General features: G+C 41.3%; 1 protein-coding gene across 1 annotated transcript in view; it reads right to left on the bottom strand.

Moving 5' to 3' along the window:
• Positions 1-790: 790 nt before the first annotated feature.
• DIAPH3 (diaphanous related formin 3) overlaps positions 791-23,362 on the bottom strand; it is a 458,292-nt gene continuing 435,720 nt past the window's right edge. The window contains exon 28 of the mRNA XM_075265434.1: positions 791-1,047. Coding sequence (XP_075121535.1) covers positions 791-1,047 — 257 coding nt within the window. The remainder of the gene's footprint in view (positions 1,048-23,362) is intronic.

The following is a 23,362-nucleotide window of genomic DNA, read 5'->3' as shown; positions in this document are numbered from 1 at the left end:
GGAAATAAAATTCATTAAGGAGTTACTAACCTGCGAATGTTTGTAAAGGTGCTAATCTCTTAATAGTAGTTTCCATATATATATATATGCATAGAAGAAATTGCACTTTTTTGAGCCATATAACATTACAACCCGTGACTTGTGGTATTACATTATTATTGAATATGAATATTATGAATGTGCCAGATAAATATAAATATATATTATATATGTAAGATTATTTGGAGTGTGAGTATCCAGCTGAAGCTAGCACACAACTTTTAGGATTAAGGATTATTCTAAGGACAAATTATCCTATGGATAGACAGTAACTTGCTGATTGATAGGGGTCTGGCCACTTAACTGATATATTTTGTATCCCACTTTGAACTGAGTGGCAGGTTGAAAATGTGTGGTATTCTCCATGAACTTTAGTTGGAACCATCCTAGATAGTACAGTACCCAGCTAGTTCTTGTGATCTGTCAGATTCCAGTGGTCAGACCTCCACAATTAGCAACATACCCCTTATCCTGTGGATAGGCTGTAACCAGAATTCCCTGTTAGGAAACACACAATGTAAGAAGTCAGAGTAAGAGTTCTGTCTACAGCCTTCTGGAAGCATTGCCCAAAGAGTTGTGTACTACAGCCTTTAACTGATATGGTCTAAATGTGGGCCTGGGAAGGAATGTTTAAGAGAAAACCCAATTGTATAGGTAGTAATGGAATGCTTCAGATTGCATAGGATACTTTCAATGGTTTCTCGCAATTTGGCTCGTATGGCTATCATAAAAGAAGAAAGGACCACATCACTTAGAGAGCCCGCAATCTTGCAAGTAAAGCTTCCACTTCTGGAATGGACTCTGCCTTGACCGCAGTACTGTGACCTGCCCCTTTGTCTTTGTGCCCTTCGGAGTTGCACACCTCTTTCCTGGGGTTAACCTTGCTTCTTGTCGCAGAAGCGTGAGAATCCAACTCGTAAGTGAGTTCCTTAGCAACTGGAGCCCTCGTAGTTGTAGAGTGGATATTTGGTCGTGAACGTGATCTCTCAAATTGAGGTTTTTGGTTTTCTGTGGAAATTAGAAGAAAAGAAAATGCTAGGTTATTAAACTGAATTACATTTTAAACATACATTGCATTATATTTCCAATTTATAGTACACAGAAAAGGTAATTTAGGGCTGAAGTTGAAAGTAGGAGGAAAAGCAAAAAATATGCTGTAAGTGCAGCGGCATAGGAAAAAAAAAAAGAAGCGGTGGAAAATATATACTGGTATTAAAAGGACAGTCTCTAGAAGGAAGCGATTTTGTAAAGTAGTTGTTTATAGCTGATCTGGTCAGAGAGGGGAGGATATTGATGGTGGCAATACATCTTTATCAGGGTAATTTGCATTTGCACATAAAACAGACCTGATAAAGAGAACGCATCAGAAGTAAATATATTTTATTTTCTTTTGCATTTATTACAAAGAATATGCAGGCTTGTCTTCCTGGTTATAAAGTCTCAGTGTCGGGAGGAAACTTTACATTTGCAATGAAATCAGCACCGCAGTTTAATGTTCCCAAGAAATCTATTTTCCTACATTGTGATCTTTTTCTAGAAAGCGACTATTAAGAGACAATGATCTTGACTTATCACGAGTGCGGAAAAAGACGGCCACACTGGCGGATGATTAAGTGACTTTCTGCGGCTGACTCCTCAAATCGTTAGTGCTCATTTTCAAGAATGATCCCTCCCAAAGATATGCGCCTTCTTAACGCCGGCATATTCAATATTCAGGCAACCTTGAGCAGGGGGATTGAAAATGGCTTCAGAAACTTGATATGACATTTAAAGTTTTTCGGTTATCGGCTGAAAGATGTCCTATCATCTCAATAGTAATGACTTTGGAGCACAGGCAGTCACTCATGACAGTGTGGTTTATGCGAGAGCTGAAAATTCCTACTGAAAACAGCTTGTACATTAAAAGGTGGTTGCTGAAGATATTTACTGCATTGTCATTTTCTGACCAGGGGCTCACAATGATGGATGAGTATTTTACACACAATCTTGACAATTACCAACAGTGCGTCCACTGTTTGGTTACAGGAAAATAGGAAAAGAAAATCTTCAGATCTTAAAACAAAACGCGTGCAAGTTTAACTTGGTTTTATTAAAATGGTATGAATTTTCCAGTCAAATATTAGTAGTGTCCAGCATTTTGTCCCCACTCAACATATTCAGAGTACGTTTTATATTCCCCTGATCCATATTACAAGGATAGATATCTGATTAGGTTTGTGAATGTATAGAGGGGTAGTTTACTTGACTTATGTTTTACTGAGGTTTCAAGGATAAACATGTGAGCAGATAAGAGTCACCTAGTAAATTCATCTTATGTACCTGTAAAATTAAACTCCAGCTTTACGGCAAATATTAAGCTTTATAGATTTTCCAATCTTGATAAAAAAGTAATGTAGAGCAAAGTCTCAATAACCTGGCACATTTAGGACCGGATGGATGATGGATCAGCGAGCTATCTTTACAACCTAATGTTCACATCAAATCAAAGGAGATGAAAAATATTTCTACCTTTAGTCCATCACTTATATATGAAAATATTGGAAGCTGAAAAGTTCCAACCACGGAGCAATCTCCGATTCAAATGGAATGCGGACCATTTTTGGGCAGAATTTCTAGATTAATGCATGTGGGGCTAGGCACATATGCTCACACATACTGTACATACACACATACATACAGTACTGTGCAAAAGATAGAAGTGTTAATAGTTTATGTTTAGGTGAATCAACAAAAGAAAAAACTACATTGAATCAACTGAGATTATACTTCGCCTAAAAAATAGCCTACATTCTTCTAGGTACACTTATATACAGTTTTTAAAAGAACTTCGTAAGGAAGTTATTCCAAAGAGCTCGGTGAATTAATCACAGATCTCCTGGGGATGTAGGCTTGCTCAAATCCTTCTGTCGCTTCAAGTAATCCTAGACAGACTGGATGAGGTTGAATTCAGGGCTCTGTGGGTTAGTTATCGCTTCCAGTACTCCTTGTTCTTATTTACACTGAAGATAGTTCTTATGACATTAGCGGTGTGTTTGAGGTTAATGTCCTGATGCACAATACATTTGGAGCAAATTAGGCGCCTCCGTGATGGTACAAAATGCATAAAAAACACAGGATCCTAGAAGGTATGATGGCCATCCAAGAGCCTTGATCTCTCTGTATTTATCTTTAATGAGATCATACCCTGTTTCCCCGAAAATAAGTCATCCCCGAAAGTAAGACATATTAGAGGTTTTGTTGAATTGCCTAATATAAGGCACTCCCCGAAAGTAAGACATCCCCCAATAATAATCTTTCTTCACAAAGATTGTATGAAGAAAAGCATTGCAGCGGCTGAACACTGTGCATGATGTTTCGTGTGCATAGGTATGCCGGCTGCTGATGCGATACATTGCATCCACTGTTCCCCCTGCTGTAGTATGAGCTGGGAGATGCCCGCTGTGCATACACTAACCATTGTATGTGGCGGGGGGTCCACTCTCCCAGCTCATCCCACAGCAGCAGGAACAGTGGATATAACGTACGTTATCACAGCAGCCGGCATACCTGTGCACACGGAGCACCGCACACAGCGTTCAGCCAGCTGCAATGTTTTTCTTCATACAGTCTTTGCGCAGCAAGCACATCTCAGCGTAGCATAGTGGTGGTAGCCGCGCACAAAAATAAAATAAGACATCCCTGAAAATAAGACATAGCATATCTTTAGGAACAAAATTTAATATAAGACACTGTCTTATTTTTGGGGAACACTGTATATATTACCTGAAGGCCATGCTTCTCTGTCAACGATGAAGCCTGTATGCTGTAGACAACACTGATTTTCTATGTTGTGGATCTACAAAATCTAGTGACGAAACTATATCCAACTATCTACCTTTATCCATATATACAGTGCAATCTCTTTGCAATGATCACCAGAATTTATGTGAAAAATGGTCTGGAGGGGGATCTTTTCAATATACATAGGATATAAAGGAATGGAAAATCTGTCACTAAAATCGAAGGCTAACATTAGTGTTAGTCCTCTATGAGAGGTGTGTGTATAAGTGTTGTACTTTATCATGTATATGGATTTAGGTATATAGTTGGATATAGCCTCATCAGCACAGAGAATCCGTGTTGGCTACAGCATACAGGCTTCATCATTGACAGAGAAGCATGGGCTCAAGAGAACATACATTCCTTTATATTGTGTGAATTTTACATTAACCAATACTCCATGCTAGATCATATCTATTTTAGTAAATGCTGGTACTCTCCATGGGACAGCCATTTTGGATCACCTTTTTTATAGTACTTTACGGTGTCATTTCTCTGTTGTTCCTCCTATAAATGTAAGAATAAATTGACAACTAAGAGGCGTGCCATTACAAAGCCTGACATTGCATAGCGTCCTATAGACATACCCCCAACCTGTAACACCAGTTATCAATTTATTCACAAACTTCTAGGAGAAAAACAAAGGAATAACACAACAGAGTTTTAAGAAAAGATGTTCCAGAATTATTATTTCATGGCGCTCACTGACATCAGAGAAGGTTACAGGTTCTCTGTAAGTAGAGCTTTAGAGTCATGATGTGCGGTCAGACCTGGCATTGTGCCAGTTTCAATAAATCTCACTCAACATTCCTTATTTGGGGAAAGTTTTACCATCCTGATCCCTGCGTTTTTCTTCCATATGCATGCTGTAATACCATACTTCCACACCATGCACATCTCTATAAGACTAGAGTAACATGGCACACTTTAGAGGTCCGGTTACATTAGCAGATTTAATTGTTCTAGAAAATTATTGCCCAGTAATGTCCAATTAACCCTCCCCTCAAACATTAAATGGGCAGAAACGCGTTGTAATACAGTGTCGAGAAGAAATGCCATGCTAGAAATGATCCAGTGCGGAATAAATCAGGTCCGTGACCTTTGAGCTATAACATTAACCCTGTGCGTCCTTTGGAGAGCCTCAAAGTTATATTTCTCCTCGTAATGGCTTTTCCTACATTGTATTGAATATAATATGAGAACACAACATCATAATGAAGGAAGAAATGGGTAAGAAAATGGAAGAGTGAACTAGCCAAATGCAATAATGAAATTAATTTCATCCGCACGTCAGAGAGGCTTGCAGCATATTGGTCTGATAATGAGCAGTGGGCAAAGAATGGGGTTACATTTTTCATTAAAATGGTGTAAATTTGGAAAAAAAAAAGTCATGTCTTTGAAAAATAATGCTATTACAGGAAATGCTGCATTATTGAAGGCAGAGCTCCGCATGAACAAGTAATTAATAGAAAGGTTAAATCTATTTACATTGCTAGGTGAGGAAAGTTATATAGACATTTTGCATAATTGGCTTGTGACTTTATAAAAACGCAGTTATAAATATTGCTTACAATGCTTCATTAACCTATAATTGAATTACAAATTTAAGATCTGGTCTTGCTTGTCTAAGGAAAAACTGCTTTCTGATCCGAAAAAAAGATAGTGATGTTAATTCTTAAATTCTTCGACATAAGCAGCATGTGCACTTAGAAATATGCCTGTTCCCCAGAAGGCGGATACTTAGACACTGAAATTAGAAGATATCAAATAGTTGGGTAAAAAAAAAAAAAATCCTTTGATCCAGCAATAATGGGACCATTATGAGCAACAGATTATCAAATATCCTGGATTACGGGATGGTTTAGAGGATAGAGGAAATGTATTTGTAAATGGAGAGTGCATAGGACGCCAGCACAGATTTGCTATTTAAGCAGCGGAGACTTGTCGCTGATTCTCTCTAGTCAATCTTTTATTTCTGGATTAGTGAAGATTAGCTGTGCTAGAAAATCAGATGCCGGACTAGAGAGATTTCATTTCTTTCACTAGTGTAGCAACACTGGAGCAGATATATTATGCCTTGTATATGCATATTCCGTAGTTATAGACAGTCTTGGTCACTGTGCAACATAGGGCACACATCTAAATTACCCATCAGTATGTCTTTGGAGCATGGGAGGAAGCCAAAGTGCCCAGAGGAAACTCATGGAAACCCATGTGAACACACGCACTCCTTTCAGATTTAGTCCTTGTTTGGTTTGGGACTAGCACTACAGCAGTTAGCTCAGTGGTTAGCACTGCAGCCATGCAGCGTTAGAGTCCTGGGTTCGAATCCTGCCAAAGACAACATCTGCAAGGAGTTTGCATGTTCTCCCCATGTTTGTATGGGTTTCCTCCCACACTTCAAACACATACTGATAGGGAAATGGGGTGAAAAAATAAGTCAAAATTAGTGAATTCCATTAAAGGGGTTAGACACCTTTTTAATACGGATGGTCTGGTCCTTACAAGGGATATATGTTAATTATTTTTATGTTAAATTTAAGAATTTTCTATTTTTTTTAAAAATTTTTATAACGCTATCTATATTTTTAGTAAAATTATTACTTTATCTTTAGCCAGCAAGCCTAATAATAAATTGATACTTGCCATTTTTGTAGGATAAGATAATATATTATATTCAACAGTCACCTTATTTACATCAAAGACAAATAGTATTACAAAAGAAGATAACACCTCTACAGATATCACACTGGCACATGATTTGCAATATTGGCAGTAGATGATGTCACAGCTCATCATCTTCTTCGCAGAGAGCATCTCCCCATAGGCCTCAAAGACCAGGCTCCATCCTATTGCTATCCTATGGCCATGAGAATATGTAAAGAACATCACTAAGGCTGGGTTCACACCAGTGTTTGAACTCCATTCAGGGTTTCCGTCCCCGAACCCGCTTAAAAAGAAATCTGCATTTTTTGCCTTTTTTGGGTAGAAATCCCGCAGATTCCATTATAGTCTATGGAGTCCGTGGGTTTCCACGCGTAACTGCTTAAGTGGATTAGGTTTCTGTTCGAGGGGTCCACAAGCAGACCCCCGATGGAAACCCGAACGCAATGATAATTGCCATTAGAAGAGCAGAGATGGAGGTCAAGGCAAGACCGCTGCCCTTTTCATCATAAACAGAATAAAAAAAATCTACAATCACAACAAAAATATACAATATACAAATATACCCCCTGGTTTTTAGATTGGTGGGGGTAACACCCATTCTCAGCATCCCCTTCAATGCAGCTTTTTCTTTATATCTGTACTCAGAATGCCATATTTCCATAATGACTTATCGGCATTGCAGAGTTGTCCCATTCATTTGAGGCATGCTAAGGTTGCACAAAAAAAGTAGTTTCAATATTTGAGGCCTTCTAAACAAGTTGGTCAGATTCAGTTTTGGTCCCTTTCCTCCTGTATCCAAACGTCGTTTTCCTGTGCTGCAGGGGCTGGCCGAATATATTATGGTCAGTCCCCATCAGTGGCGTAACCAGGAATGGCGGGGCCCCGTGGCGAACTTTTGACATGGGGCCCCCCCCATCCCAACTGACGCCGAAGACCTCGACCGACCCCCTCCTCCGCACTCTATTATGTCCCTTACTGGCCCCTGCACACAGTATTAACCCCAATAGTGGCCCCTGCACACAGTATTATGTCCCTCTGTGGACACCCATAAACAATTATTATACTCTGGGGTCTTTTCAGACCCCAGAGTATAATAATCGGAGACTCGGCGAATAAAAACATTTAAAAAAACAAAACACTGTTGCTTCTTACCTGTTCCCCGGCTCCTGTGCTGTGCTGTCTTCCTGTGCTCGCGTCCTTCGTTAATGACGTCGGACGTCACATGACCCGGGAAGCATGCCGGGTTCATGTGACGTCAGAGACGTCAGACAACAGTAGGACGGAGGCCTGGCAGGATCGCGGAGAGGTAAGTAACAGTTTTTTATGTTTATTACCTCTCCCGATCCGCCGGTCATTATACTCGGGGGTCTGCAAAGACCCCCCGAGTATAATGATAGCCCCTGCGGGGCCCGCGGTGTCACTTGCCGATCCCGGCCCAGCCAGGATCGGCAAGTGAATAGGGCCCGTAACAGCCTATTTAAAAAAAACCCGCAGCGGTAGCAGCTGTCACCGGGCCCCCTAATGGCCCGGGCCCTGTGGCAGCTGCTACTGCTGCTACCACGGTAGTTACGCCACTGGTCCCCATAACCATAGCTAACTAGGAGTGAAAACAAGAGAGGAGGGAGTCAGTGAAGCAACTCAGGCGATGGCGACTGACCCATGTTGGAAACAGCCAGGAACCCCCAGGTCCAATAAAGAAAGCCTGGCACATAGAGGTACAAGTACACTCCCCAGACAACCCCTTTATTTTACATACACCTTACCAGGGCCATATCTTTTAGAGCAGGTGGGTGGATTTAACCTTTTTCTATGAAAAAAATATGTAATCACCAAACATCTAAGGTTTTGTAAACCATGAATAAAAGTGCTTTAGTCCCTGCAGAGTGATCCGTAGTATCAGCGACAGCACAAATATTTCCAACATGCCTCTCTTATATTCTCATCCCAACTACACCTTTTAGGGCATCATTTCCCTTTAAGCTGAAAATGACAAACGTGACCACATTAGCATTTTAATGAGCTGTTGATGGAGAATTCATACTTCTGGGCTACATTAGTAACAAACTGACCAAATCATAATGATAATCAGGTCGCATTAAATAAAATCCATTTCCCATTAAAAAGTAACAAGTGCAATAACAGACTATGATAAGTAATTGTGTTAATTCCGCCCGCCACCCTCTTCTATCATAAATGCAATCATAAATGAAGACACAGCTTTTTAAAGGAAAGAACATGAGAACAAAAAAGTTAAACTCTTGCTATGCATACTAGTAGCCCTACAGAGATTTCATCATCGTGCAAGACATGTTGGAAATAGTACTGTCAATCTGAACGACTGATTTTATCTGAGAATTATCATATCATATAATCAGGCTTGAGTGACCTGTGAAGGATGCTGGAATTTCAATAAGCAAATCCAAGTGCACATTTCAAAGTCTGGACATGTACTTGCTTTTATTGTCAATTTTCCAGGTATTTGCTTGTCTGATATTTGAATGCAATCCCCTGTGCGGACGTCCCTGGCATACTAATGCAAACTCCTTAGATCAATAGCTATACATTTTTTAATCGTGCTGAAAAAAGGGATTGATGCAGTGTGACTTAAACCCAAAGATAGTCAAACTTTTATGCCTCTTCTCAGAATGTCATTCCATCTAGACTTATTATTTGCTATGTGTGTTTGAAGTCGGCTCGCTCAGTAGCTGCATTTAATGTCTCTTTGCGCAGATTTGGCTTTTGAAATTTCCGATGGTCTTGATCTTTCAAAATTAATTTTCTACAAATAGTATTTTTCACTTTATCAAAACATCACGGGGCACACATAAAAAAAAAAAAGTGTAATTTGGCAATTTGTAAGAGGTGTCAATTTGGCATTGCCCCTTAGAATTCTCCTCTACTGTGGTGTAGGCTAGCTGATATTTTCTTGGCACTAAAATCGCATTTGTGAGAAAGTAGGCCACGCTTTTAAAGTCAAACCTGTTGGGGGAGACAGACAAAAATGATGCTTGATGCCTGGTTTTTGACATTGTCAATGTTATATCTACTCCAAAGATTGGTCTGCACCATGGTAATTGCCACTGCTCGCCTTCAGCTAACAAAGAGTGGGCTTTATTGCTTAGACTGCGTGCCATTGAAGTAATGTACTGCCAGCTGTGCAAAGCCCATTTCTATATGCATAGAAAAGTGGTTACTTGGGAAAACATGCGGACCCCATAGACTATAATGGGGTTTGTGTGGTTTCCATTCATTTTCCGCAAGTGCTGCTTGCCAGGAGCAATGGAGAGGGGAAGGAGGAAGGTCAAACACATCCCGCAGAGCAATTTCTCAGCGCCCTATTGTAGTTATATACCACTGCCTGAAATGCTGCATGTACTAAGCAAGCTTGCTAATCATTAGATTGTTCTGGAAAATTCCACTTTTAATACATTTAAATACATGTCACATGTAATGAAAGTACTTGTTCAAACAATATTAATAAAAATGTGCTGATGGGGACAAGGAATTAGAGACCAGTAGGCACCCCGGTTCCACTGGAATGGGAGAATCGGGGATCTGTTAAAAGAATTTTTTCATTTTTACTGTTTAAATGGTCACTTACTTTTCAGACAACTTAGGACTCAGTTGGCCGTGATTGAATGGCACATTACATCTGTGTGCCGCCCATGCCCTGGCTGTGTATCTGTGGCCCCTTTCATTGGGGCCTGCAAGCATGGATGCAAAAACCAGACAGGAATTGGAATAGGAACAGGACCTGTCATGTGCATGGGTTCTAAGGCTCATAAAAGGCATAACTAAACTTTTGATTTTCTGGCAGTATTTGGAACATTAATACATTTTGTAATATACTTTAACACATTTTGTTTCCTTTTTTTGAAATCTTGCATCTCTTAATTCTTTCCCTTCCCTCTGTATTGAGAGTTGTTCCTGTCTCTCACCGAGTAGCTTTGTACAGAGTACGGGCTTGGAGTATGGACAGTGTAAAAAGTAGAGAACATGACAGTGCTCATATATTGCTCTTTCCCAGTGTCATATCTGTATGGTTGATGCGAGAATGTATTGGGTAGTTGCTCTATATTTGCAATTCAGTGTTCCTGGATCTCCTATATTATGGTCACTTGGGCTTTTCTCAGCTACTTTATGTTTGCTGTTGTACAGTTACTCCTATCAGAATTACTTGTAAAAAAAAAACAATGGAGAGGGGAGGGGGCAAAGTGCTCCTTTCTGTACATGACCACTGCCTCAAAGTAAAATGCAAACTATACTAATGATGGGGACATAAGAAGCAGAAAAAATGAAAGGACACCCTGTATGAAGGCCTATATTGTCATATAACAGACTGTCCAGCAAGACCCTGTACATCTTCCAGCTTTTCATGAAAACTCAGTTACACTTTAAGAGTTCATTCACACAACAAGGTTTCATGACCTTGCGCTGTTTAATAGACAGCACATGGACCTATTTGAAATATAGGATATTCACATGACCAGTTATAAGATGCCATTTCCTGGGCTGTTTTCACACATCCCCCAATAGACAAAATCTATGAGGGATCCATGAAAATAGGTAACCCTCAGATATACATGTGGTACTTTGTCATGTCCAAGTGCATGGCATGGTTATGTAAATAAGCTTTAAGAATGTTTTAACCAGATTTTTTTTTTTCCTTTGGGGGATGGGGGGGAGTAAAAAAAAAACAAACAAAAAAAAACAACCTTAAAAGAAAAGTAGGTAAACATACTAAAGTCTGTCACAGTTAATGGTATTCACAGCTATAAATGCCCACATTCTAGGCACTGAGTAGTAAGTACTCTTTGAAGATAACCTACTCTCCAGGACATCCATGTCTCCTAAAAGGGTATAAGGGTTTGGGACATATTGCATATCACAGTATAATTCTATGAAATGTGTAGGAGGAAAGGAATGAGCAGACACAGACAAGACAGCAAGTAGCTGAATAGGAAGCTTCTATCTCACCCCAGGTGTGTTATTTACATCAATACAGGTCAGAGCTTCTCTATTTATTTCTATATGATCTCACTGCAACTTCTGACAATGAGAGTTTGTCAGTAAATGTTATGGAGCAGATTTCCCTCTACTTTCTTATGTCTATAGTTGACATAGTAGCGACTAATCTCTACTACCTAATTCAGGGAAACAATAAAGGTAAACAATTCATATACAAGTGATCTAATGCCCAAAAAACATGTTATTCCTTATTTACACATCATGTACTGTTGTGTTATGTAAACCGTATTGAAAAGTTATGTACGCTATTAGAGATGAGCGAACAGTGTTCTATCGAACACATGTTCGATCGGATATCAAGGTGTTCGCCATGTTCGAATCGAATCGAACACCACGTGGTAAAGTGCGCCAAAATTCGATTCCCCTCCCACCTTCCCTGGCGCCTTTTTTGCACCAATAACAGCGCAGGGGAGGTGGGACAGGAACTACGACACTGGGGGCATTGAAAAAAATTGGAAAAAGTCATTGGCTGCCGAAATCAGGTGACCTCCATTTTAGACGAATAGTGGATTTCAAATCCGGGTCATATGAGAATGTGAACTTTGTGACTATGAGACAGGGATAGCTGTACAGGCAGGGATAGCTAGGGATAACCTTTATTTAGGGGGGAATGTTATTAAAAATAACTTTTTGGGGCTCTATCGGGTGTGTAATTGTGATTTTTGTGAGATAAACTTTTTCCCATAGGGATGCATTGGCCAGCGCTGATTGGCCGAATTCCGTACTCTGGCCAATCAGTGCTGGCCAATGCATTCTATTAGCTTGATGAAGCAGAGTGTGCACAAGGGTTCAAGCGCACCCTCGGCTCTGATGTAGCAGAGCCGAGGCTGCACAAGGGTTCAAGCGCACCCTCGGCTCTGATGTAGGAGAGCCGAGGGTGCACTTGAACCCTTGTGCACCCTCAGCTCTGCTACATCAGAGCCGAGGGTGCGCTTGAACCCTTGTGCACACTCTGCTTCATCAAGCTAATAGAATGCATTGGCCAGCGCTGATTGGCCAATGTATTCTATTAGCCTGATGAAGTAGAGCTGAATGTGTGTGCTAAGCACACACATTCAGCTCTACTTCATCGGGCTAATAGAATGCATTGGCCAGCGCTGATTGGCCAGAGTACGGAACTCGACCAATCAGCGCTGGCTCTGCTGGAGGAGGCGGAGTCTAAGATCGCTCCACACCAGTCTCCATTCAGGTCCGACCTTAGACTCCGCCTCCTCCGGCAGAGCCAGCGCTGATTGGCCGAAGGCTGGCCAATGCATTCCTATGCGAATGCAGAGACTTAGCAGTGCTGAGTCAGTTTTGCTCAACTACACATCTGATGCACACTCGGCACTGCTACATCAGATGTAGCAATCTGATGTAGCAGAGCCGAGGGTGCACTAGAACCCCTGTGCAAACTCAGTTCACGCTAATAGAATGCATTGGCCAGCGCTGATTGGCCAATGCATTCTATTAGCCCGATGAAGTAGAGCTGAATGTGTGTGCTAAGCACACACATTCAGCACTGCTTCATCAAGCCAATACAATGCATTAGCCAGTGCTGATTGGCCAGAGTACGGAATTCGGCCAATCAGCGCTGGCTCTGCTGGAGGAGGCGGAGTCTAAGGTCGCTCCACACCAGTCTCCATTCAGGTCCGACCTTAGACTCCGCCTCCTCCGGCAGAGCCAGCGCTGATTGGCCGAAGGCTGGCCAATGCATTCCTATGCGAATGCATACTTAGCAGTGCTGAGTCAGTTTTGCTCAACTACACATCTGATGCACACTCGGCACTGCTACATCAGATGTAGCAATCTGATGTAGCAGAGCCGAGGGTGCACTAGAACCCCTGTGCAAACTCAGTTCACGCTAATAGAATGCATTGGCCAGCGCTGATTGGCCAATGCATTCTATTAGCCCGATGAAGTAGAGCTGAATGTGTGTGCTAAGCACACACATTCAGCACTGCTTCATCAAGCCAATACAATGCATTAGCCAGTGCTGATTGGCCAGAGTACGGAATTCGGCCAATCAGCGCTGGCTCTGCTGGAGGAGGCGGAGTCTAAGGTCGGACCTGAATGGAGACTGGTGTGGAGCGATCTTAGACTCCGCCTCCTCCAGCAGAGCCAGCGCTGATTGGTCGAGTTCCGTACTCTGGCCAATCAGCGCTGGCCAATGCATTCTATTAGCCCGATGAAGTAGAGCTGAATGTGTGTGCTTAGCACACACATTCAGCTCTACTTCATCAGGCTAATAGAATACATTGGCCAATCAGCGCTGGCCAATGCATTCTATTAGCTTGATGAAGCAGAGTGTGCACAAGGGTTCAAGCGCACCCTCGGCTCTGATGTAGCAGAGCTGAGGGTGCACAAGGGTTCAAGTGCACCCTCGGCTCTCCTACATCAGAGCCGAGGGTGCGCTTGAACCCTTGTGCACACTCTGCTTCATCAAGCTAATAGAATGCATTGGCCAGCACTGATTGGCCAGAGTACGGAATTCGGCCAATCAGCGCTGGCCAATGCATTCTATTAGCCCGATGAAGTAGAGCTGAATGTGTGTGCTAAGCACACACATTCAGCACTGCTTCATCACGCCAATACAATGCATTAGCCAGTGCTGATTGGCCAGAGTACGGAATTCGGCCAATCAGCGCTGGCTCTGCTGGAGGAGGCGGAGTCTAAGATCGCTCCACACCAGTCTCCATTCAGGTCCGACCTTAGACTCCGCCTCCTCCAGCAGAGCCAGCGCTGATTGGTCGAGTTCCGTACTCTGGCCAATCAGCGCTGGCCAATGCATTCTATTAGCCCGATGAAGTAGAGCTGAATGTGTGTGCTTAGCACACACATTCAGCTCTACTTCATCGGGCTAATAGAATGCATTGGCCAGCGCTGATTGGCCGAATTCCGTACTCTGGCCAATCAGCACTGGCTAATGCATTGTATTGGCTTGATGAAGCAGTGCTGAATGTGTGTGCTTAGCACACACATTCAGCTCTACTTCATCGGGCTAATAGAATGCATTGGCCAATCAGCGCTGGCCAATGCATTCTATTAGCGTGAACTGAGTTTGCACAGGGGTTCTAGTGCACCCTCGGCTCTGCTACATCAGATTGCTACATCTGATGTAGCAGTGCCGAGTGTGCATCAGATGTGTAGTTGAGCAAAACTGACTCAGCACTGCTAAGTCTGCATTCGCATAGGAATGCATTGGCCAGCCTTCGGCCAATCAGCGCTGGCTCTGCCGGAGGAGGCGGAGTCTAAGGTCGGACCTGAATGGAGACTGGTGTGGAGCGACCTTAGACTCCGCCTCCTCCAGCAGAGCCAGCGCTGATTGGCCGAATTCCGTACTCTGGCCAATCAGCACTGGCTAATGCATTGTATTGGCTTGATGAAGCAGTGCTGAATGTGTGTGCTTAGCACACACATTCAGCTCTACTTCATCGGGCTAATAGAATGCATTGGCCAGCGCTGATTGGCCGAATTCCGTACTCTGGCCAATCAGCACTGGCTAATGCATTGTATTGGCTTGATGAAGCAGTGCTGAATGTGTGTGCTTAGCACACACATTCAGCTCTACTTCATCGGGCTAATAGAATGCATTGGCCAATCAGCGCTGGCCAATGCATTCTATTAGCGTGAACTGAGTTTGCACAGGGGTTCTAGTGCACCCTCGGCTCTGCTACATCAGATTGCTACATCTGATGTAGCAGTGCCGAGTGTGCATCAGATGTGTAGTTGAGCAAAACTGACTCAGCACTGCTAAGTCTGCATTCGCATAGGAATGCATTGGCCAGCCTTCGGCCAATCAGCGCTGGCTCTGCCGGAGGAGGCGGAGTCTAAGGTCGGACCTGAATGGAGACTGGTGTGGAGCTATCTTAGACTCCGCCTCCTCCAGCAGAGCCAGCGCTGATTGGTCGAGTTCCGTACTCTGGCCAATCAGCACTGGCCAATGCATTTCTATGGGGAAAAGTTAGCTTGCGAAAATCGCAAACTGACAGGGATTTCCATGAAATAAAGTGACTTTTATGCCCCCAGACATGCTTCCCCTGCTGTCCCAGTGTCATTCCAGGGTGTTGGTATCATTTCCTGGGGTGTCATAGTGGACTTGGTGACCCTCCAGACACGAATTTGGGTTTCCCCCTTAACGAGTTTATGTTCCCCATAGACTATAATGGGGTTCGAAACCCATTCGAACACTCGAACAGTGAGCGGCTGTTCGAATCGAATTTCGAACCTCGAACATTTTAGTGTTCGCTCATCTCTATACGCTATACAACTGATGCATTGACCAGCATAATCTATGCCTCTACAGCTCATATATACAGGCTAATAAGTTATTACATGATTGTTTGGAACATATCAATTCTCTGGTCATGAGAAAACATAGAGCTGACTTGTGAAATCTACATCACGCCCACTGAATTGTTTTCATACCATAACAACATTCTGGGATCCATAAAATTATTCTATGTGTATGTGTCCTCCAATGGATTTCTAATGCATACGGCAATAATATGACCTCTGAAGAGTAGAAAAGATAGAATCTACAGCAGAATCTGCAGGGGGAAATGGAATATTCATGCATATGAATAGCATATGTGTAGAGAGTGTACAAAATCTACAGGGAAGAGATCAGGCATCCAGGAATCATCCGTATAGATAGAGAATCTGCAGCAACAATGTAGAGCGAGAGGGAAAAAAAAAGAGAACCTATTGCAAAATCTGTAGGGGTAGAGATCTCACAGGTAATATCAGTGTCAGTCTGCACAGAAGAGATCGCACACAGGTTGTATTACAACAGATACAGTCCAGTAATTGTATGCTAGTAGAGGCGGATGTAAAGAATTACCATTCATGGTGTATAACTGGAAGGAACGCGCTCGCATAATCTAGTTTGAAACTAAATACGAATTGCAAACTGCATATCAAGAGTCTGATATTGAACAAAGAATGAAACTTTACATTGTAAAACAAGTAAAAATTAATTTTGTCCATGGTAAAAGTACTCCTGTCCTTTGAATACAGTCCTTGAGATAGAAGATCCAAACTTTGCAGACTAAACCTAATTTCAATGATCATCTTCTGCCCCTTATTACTGTCCTGGAAAACACGATTAATAAGTGATCTCCATTAGCAGAGTAGACTTTACAAACAAGTGGTAAACCACACACAGCTGAAATATGACAGAGCGAACTAGTGAGTGATACCTAATATGCAGCCTATTATATGAGAAGAAAGCTATACTTTACTTCTTCAGGTCTCGCAGCCTAAATGTCATATAAGATACAAGTGTGGTAAAAAGTCGACATAGATTCAGTAATATTTTCCACACTGATTCATTTTAATAGCACGTCTGCACAACGTATGCTTTTATTTACACCATATATTGCTGTTATATTGTTGCAAGAATATTGTTAGAAAACGCCAAAGGGAAGAGTCCGTTCTATTGTCTCAGTTATTGCGATTACTGCTGCAAGAGTCACGTCCGTCGAAGGGTTAAGTGAAACATTAAATGAACACCAAGAGACTGGGGACAGCAGAGTTTATGAAATGGTCGTATGAAAGCAATCTAAAATCAGTGCTTTAATAAAGCCCTCGCTCCTAAATATATTGTACCTTTTCTTTGTGAAACCTCTTATTTGTCTTTACAGGTAGTAGATACTATATAATACACAGGGGAGCACTAAACAAACTGACACCATATAAGCACAGCTGGTGAAAGTGCAATCCTTCCTCTCAAAGAGCCTGGAAATACACCAGCAGGAGACCTGTGAAGGGTTAGTCAAGAAGTGGTTAGAGGGAAATCTGTCAATGTTTGAAGAAAACAGTTTGACAGCAAGTTTCAAAAACAGAATAAACCAATTGAATGCCCTCGGAAAGCTCAACAGGAGATTTTTTTAATTTGTTCTTCAGGAAACTGGAGCCCTGTAGTAGTTAGGAATGTAGTGGAAATGTTTGATGCCTGAGAACCGCAGTTTCAGAACGTAGTCTTGTCAAAGAAACTTGTAGCTGAAAAGTTTTTAATATTTCATACAGTTTATTTAACAAATAGTTTCAGCAGAAAGTGAGGCTCAGGTGAAGAAAACGGACTGCTAAAAATGTGTTGTCACAAGTGCCCTGAAACTGCTAAACCTTATATACCACTGCTGCTGCACCCTGGGCATTATAGTGTGGTGGGATCAGTGAGACGGCCATTATACTGTCTGTGGGGGCACTGGCAGGGTCACGAGACTGTGTGGAGGAGCAATAGTAGGTTCAAGATCCTCTGTGTGGGGGTACCAACGGGGCCATTATACTGTCTGTGGGGGCACTGGCAGGGTCATGAGACTGTGTGGAGGAGCAATAGTAGGTTCATGATCCTCTGTGTGGGGGTACTAACGGGGCCATTATACTGTCTGTCTGTGGGGGCACTGGCAGGGTCACGAGACTGTGTGTAGGAGCAATAGTAGGTTCATAATCCTCTGTGTGAGGGTACTAACGGGGCCATTATACTGTTTGTGGGGGCACTGGCAGGGTCACGAGACTGTGTGTAGAAACAATAGTAGGTTCATGATCCTCTGTGTGAGGGGTACTAACGGGGCCATTATACTGTCTGTGGGGGCACTGGCAGGGTCATGAGACTGCGTGTAGGAGCAATAGTAGGTTCATGATCCTGTGTGTGTGGAAGTACTGACGGGGCCATTATACTGTCTGTGGGGGCACTGGCAGGGTCATGAGACTGCGTGTAGGAGCAATAGTAGGTTCATGATCCTCTGTGTGTGGAAGTACTGACGGGGCCATTATACAGTCTGTGGTGGGACCGAGGGGGGTCATTATTCTGTCCATCACTTGATGGAAGAATAGTGCTGCATACTATGCTATTCTTCCCATCAAATCTGATATAACAGCTTACAGAAGTTCGAAATTCAGTCTTATTTTGATAAAGAGGTTGTCCAGTTTCAGCAACTGTTATTATTTGTATATTGAAAAGTTATGCAATTTTCCATTATAGTTTTTGTATCAATTCCTTGTTTTATTTCACTCATTGTTTACTTCCAGTGGAGAAAAATCAGTTCATGGTCAGGTGATGGACAGTCCATGGTCAGGTGATGGACACACAGGTGCACAGCTCAGTGATCATAATCTTTCTTGTAATGAGGTTGTGCTCATACTCTGTACTGAATAAATTGAGACATCTTGAAACTTTTGTTTTTTTTTTTTTCTCTCTCTCTCTCTCTCTATATATATAATCTGCATATCAATAACATGTCTATTGATCCTGTGATTTCCATTACTTTTCCTTCTTGGTGTTCATATGTCATCGTTGAGAAGTGCACTAGTGAGGTTTCCAGGACGTACATATTGCATCAATATTAAACTGGTGGAGTCCAACAACTGGGACACCCACATGTCAAATATTTGAAGCGAATGCAGTGTTCAGTGAAGAATCCTCAGTGACCAACTGAAAACTAACTACAGCGCCATGCATTACATAGGGGTCTTCCTCATACTGCTGCTCAGCCCCTTTCACTTTAATGGGACTGATCTGCAAACAGCCCATATAACAAATGTACATGAGGTCACTGGCCTGTGAGATAGAATTGGCGCCTAGAAACAATTGTTATAAAATATACACCCACACAACAATACACCTCTCTCCAATTCTTCACTGATCCAATGGAAAAGCTATGGCAGTCCTCCGATTTTTGTTTACAAGTCTTAACTTGACCCACTCAGAGGTGGGAGCCATGATGTTAGCAGTAACATATTGTGGCTTTTTTCATATACAGTACACTAAAGAACCTTTTATGTCCTACTTCTGGTACTGCTGTGATATAATGTAACAATTATGTATATACAAGTAAAAAGAACAATGTATTAAGCCCTGCTATGATTCTCACACCAATGACACTATTTGCAGAGCATTGTGGGTAGCGGTGAACTTAAGTAAAACTTTCGGACTTCTCTTGTATGAAATCACTGAAAGGTATTTTATTAGCTTTTCAGAATCTATGGCACATCCTCTATGACCTGGTCATCTGTGCATGTAACCTTTGGATATCAAGGAAGGAATGCAAGTCTGCATCACTAAAACATTGAAAACTTCCTTCAGGCCTGGATGAGTTACAGCCCTTAGGGTCTAAAATCATAAAAGCCATAGACTTCATAGCCTGTGCAATTTTACCAGCAAAATGTAATTTTCAGTCTGCAGGCACTCAATAACTCTTCCGAGCAACTTCCACTGTCTACGCCTATACGCATGGCTGACCTTGTTAATTTCTTATTAAATATTTCTAGTCCAAAGACAAAAAAATATTTATGTAAATGTACTACATAGAGCCGTCACACAGCTGTATTTAGAGATGTGATAGGCCACTAGGAGTAAATGAGACATAAATTACTTATAGTGCATTTCCATAATAGCTGAGCCCTCGCCAATATGCCCTCACTAACAAACTCACCATCAAAATTAAAAAGGGATATTAATAGTAATTTGATTGCTGCATGGTTGACAACATAAACAAAGAGCATGGCAAGATGAAAATCATACATCTGACTATATATTCTACTTCAGTACATAATGATAACTGTAATCGACAAATATATTTAAAATGGCAGTGTCACGCTAAACTAATATTGAGCAATTCATTCAATCGGAAACTAGCTGGAACGGCTCGCCTGCTCAGTTATTCATCATTGATTATTTGAGCCTTGCCTCTCCTTTCTTGGCAGCCCTACCTAAGAGCCCATTATTTTTCATCAACATTGACTACATTAAAATTGGAGGGAAAAAAGTAAAACAAATGGCTTCCTAGTCGTACTTTTGCCAAGTGATTCATTGCACTGAATGCTGTTCATTTACTCGGTTGAATTTATTAAATAAGGAGACCAGAGACATATAGCGTAGACAATGTACCTAACAAACAGAAGGTTGGACCCCAGGTAGTGCAGTGAAAGTCATTGTAAATGGCTCCTATACTATTGTTCAGGGTAAGAACAATTATACCTGATGATTATTCCATAATATAGAAAAAGAATAATGGCCATTCAAACAATTCATAAAGGAACAGTGAATAAAAAGCGATGAATAACATTCAAGAAATTAAAGGTATACGTTATTATCCCTCCATCTTGTGGGGCTACTGGTCGTCATGGAAGTACACCTTTACAGAGGACTTACTATTTTATGGGAAGTACATTTTGGGACTCTAATGACCCCAGTGAGCACCATAATGGTAATAGAAATAGGTCTAGATCTGTTATTTTTGCAATAATTTAGGAGATGAGAATGCAAGACTAGAGCTATTGCAAGGTTTTCTTAGGCCTGAGATGGACTAGGATTCCTTGGAACAAGAAAGGAAATAATTCTTAAAGCCCAACCCAATCTATACAAAACATGTCCTTGTCTATTTCTAATTGTATCATATTTGTTACTGTCATAAGGTTTTATAGCAGCAAGTGATTAAACGGAACCTGTCAGATGGGCTGGGCCCAGGCAACCACCAGAATGCCCTTATGCAGCGGTGATCTAGGGTTCCAAACCCGTAACAAATATTATTGCATATCTCTGGGATTAGGAGAGTGTTTTTAACTAGTGATGTCTCAGGTTCTGTAATAGCTACTACTTTAATGTCAGCTTTCCTGTGATACCAGAATATTTTTTCTAGGTGAATTAAAACCAGAAGTAAAGCCATTTGAAGTGTCCGTTTTCCCTTTGATAAATGCCTCGGCTCTGCATATTTACAATACAAAAGTGTATGGACTTCCCCTGGTAACAGTACAGCTAGCGGGTTTCTAAGGAGAACAGTACAGTCTATTCTATAATCAAAGAAAAAAAAAAAAGTAGACAAAGTTAGATAGCCTAATAATGTATATTACGAAAATGATCACCAACCATTCTGATACAATAGCGCAAAAAACAAACAAAAAACCCCCCTTATGCTGTACACTTTTTCTAAAAATGTGTGCTACAGACCTTGGGTTCTCTCTCATAACAGCAGACATGTCCATTTCTCTTCTTTCCAATATAAAGAACTGCCTAACATATTCTAATCCTTAAAGGGGAACGTCCAGTCCAAAATTCCTCCAGAACCAATAATAGTACAGTGTATGGACCTTTAATAGGAGCAGAAACAGAAGGTTGTGACAAGCCAATGAAGCAATGTAGAGATGAGCATAACCTTTATAAATTTGTATAACCAGCTTACAAGTAGATTGGGGATGGGCCAAGTTTGCTAGATTTGTATATAGACAAATGTAACAGAGACAATGGCTGCAGATTCAGATCACTGCTAAAAGGGTCACTTTGGGCAACAATTTTAGGAGACATTAAACAGGTTGTCTGGGCAAAAAATGTATTTTTGTTAGGCCACAGGAAGTGAAAAAAAGATTAAAAACAAATACCTGTCCCTGGTGCCCTCCCAACACGGTCCGGTCCTGCTGCTCCTCTGCTGTCTTTGAAGTGAAATTCCTTGCCGGACGTGATGCCCTTGAAAACCTTCTGCTGAAGCCACTGATTGGCCTGAGTGGTCACATGCGGTGTGGACGACCGCTAGAAGAAGACAATGGACTAGCAGGACTGGACCGCACTGGGGCACCAGAGTACTGGGGAAAGGAGAGTATGATTTTTTTTTTTCTTCACCTCCACCAGCCTATTTAAAAAATAAAATTTTGGATCAGACAACCCCTTTAAGAACACTTGTGGCTATCTGTAGGCAAATGAGGCCTTTCCCCAAGGCACTTGAGGCTAATTTGCATATCTATAAAACGATGATTATTCCTACATTGCTTAAGTGGTTTATGTCCACAAAGATATGTGTCTGCTCTTATTAAAGCCCCCTACATGGCTCTATTATTGGCGTGGAAGGCATTTTAGACCTGATGGAGCATTATAGACCGGACTTCCTTTAAGAGGTGCCATTTCACCAAAACGATCAATGTTATCTATATGTCAAGTATAGTAAATATAGCTGTTACATAACCTAAGAATACTCAGATAACCAAAGTTTGCCTTTATCTCCGCATCCACAAGGCCAATGATCTATTTTGTGTTTGCTTGCCTATACATTGCAGTCACAGACAATAAGTACTTAATATATAAAAAATAAACACAACACAGAGGACATCTTTATTACTTACTATTACTTACAGTATGGGCTATAGAAATTTAAACAATACATGATATTATAGATATATGTATTATAGGAAGCATAATTCTCCAGAAAATACTTTGTGATTGTGATCGTCCAAAAACATATTGATAAATTAAATCAATGAAAAACCAGCTGCTTTTGTTCATGTGAAAAAAACCTAAGCTTTGCCTAAGCCTGAACATATAGTATTCACTTTGTCTCCCGATCTTTGTTGCATATTTAATACTATCAGTTTACTAGCGTGAGGCATAGGAGAACATTGGGAAATCTTAAAATACTTTCAGATCTATTTTCTTCAAAACTAGAAAATCAATCAGAAGGTCAGACTTATCTCTATACAGGAGTTCAGATGCTTGTATTATCTTACAGTCATTATTCCTCACTTGCCTCTCGAATACTAAGGTCGGAGACGCTGAAGTTCTACATCTGCTGTATATCCAGCATGAAATAAGGCAGAAAATATTCGGCGATTTACTAAACAATTTTTAAAATATTTTTTTGTCCGCGTCACGCATTTTTCCTTTAAGTGTACATGCTTTATATCACAAAGACAATTTTGTTGTGACATGATAGGCGCATTATTATACAGTTGACAAGAAAGTAGTAAGCACTAGAGAACTATCTATCTGCTGAAAGGAACACTATATTTAAAACCGCGCATCTTCCAAAAATGCTGAAGTATATCTTTTGAAGCAAAAATTTAA

The sequence above is a fragment of the Leptodactylus fuscus genome, chromosome 2, assembly GCF_031893055.1.
Source record: "Leptodactylus fuscus isolate aLepFus1 chromosome 2, aLepFus1.hap2, whole genome shotgun sequence".
In the NCBI taxonomy this organism is placed as follows: domain Eukaryota; kingdom Metazoa; phylum Chordata; class Amphibia; order Anura; family Leptodactylidae; genus Leptodactylus; species Leptodactylus fuscus.
The sequence above is the reverse complement of the archived record's forward strand: the minus strand, read 5'-3'. Positions and strand labels throughout refer to the sequence as shown.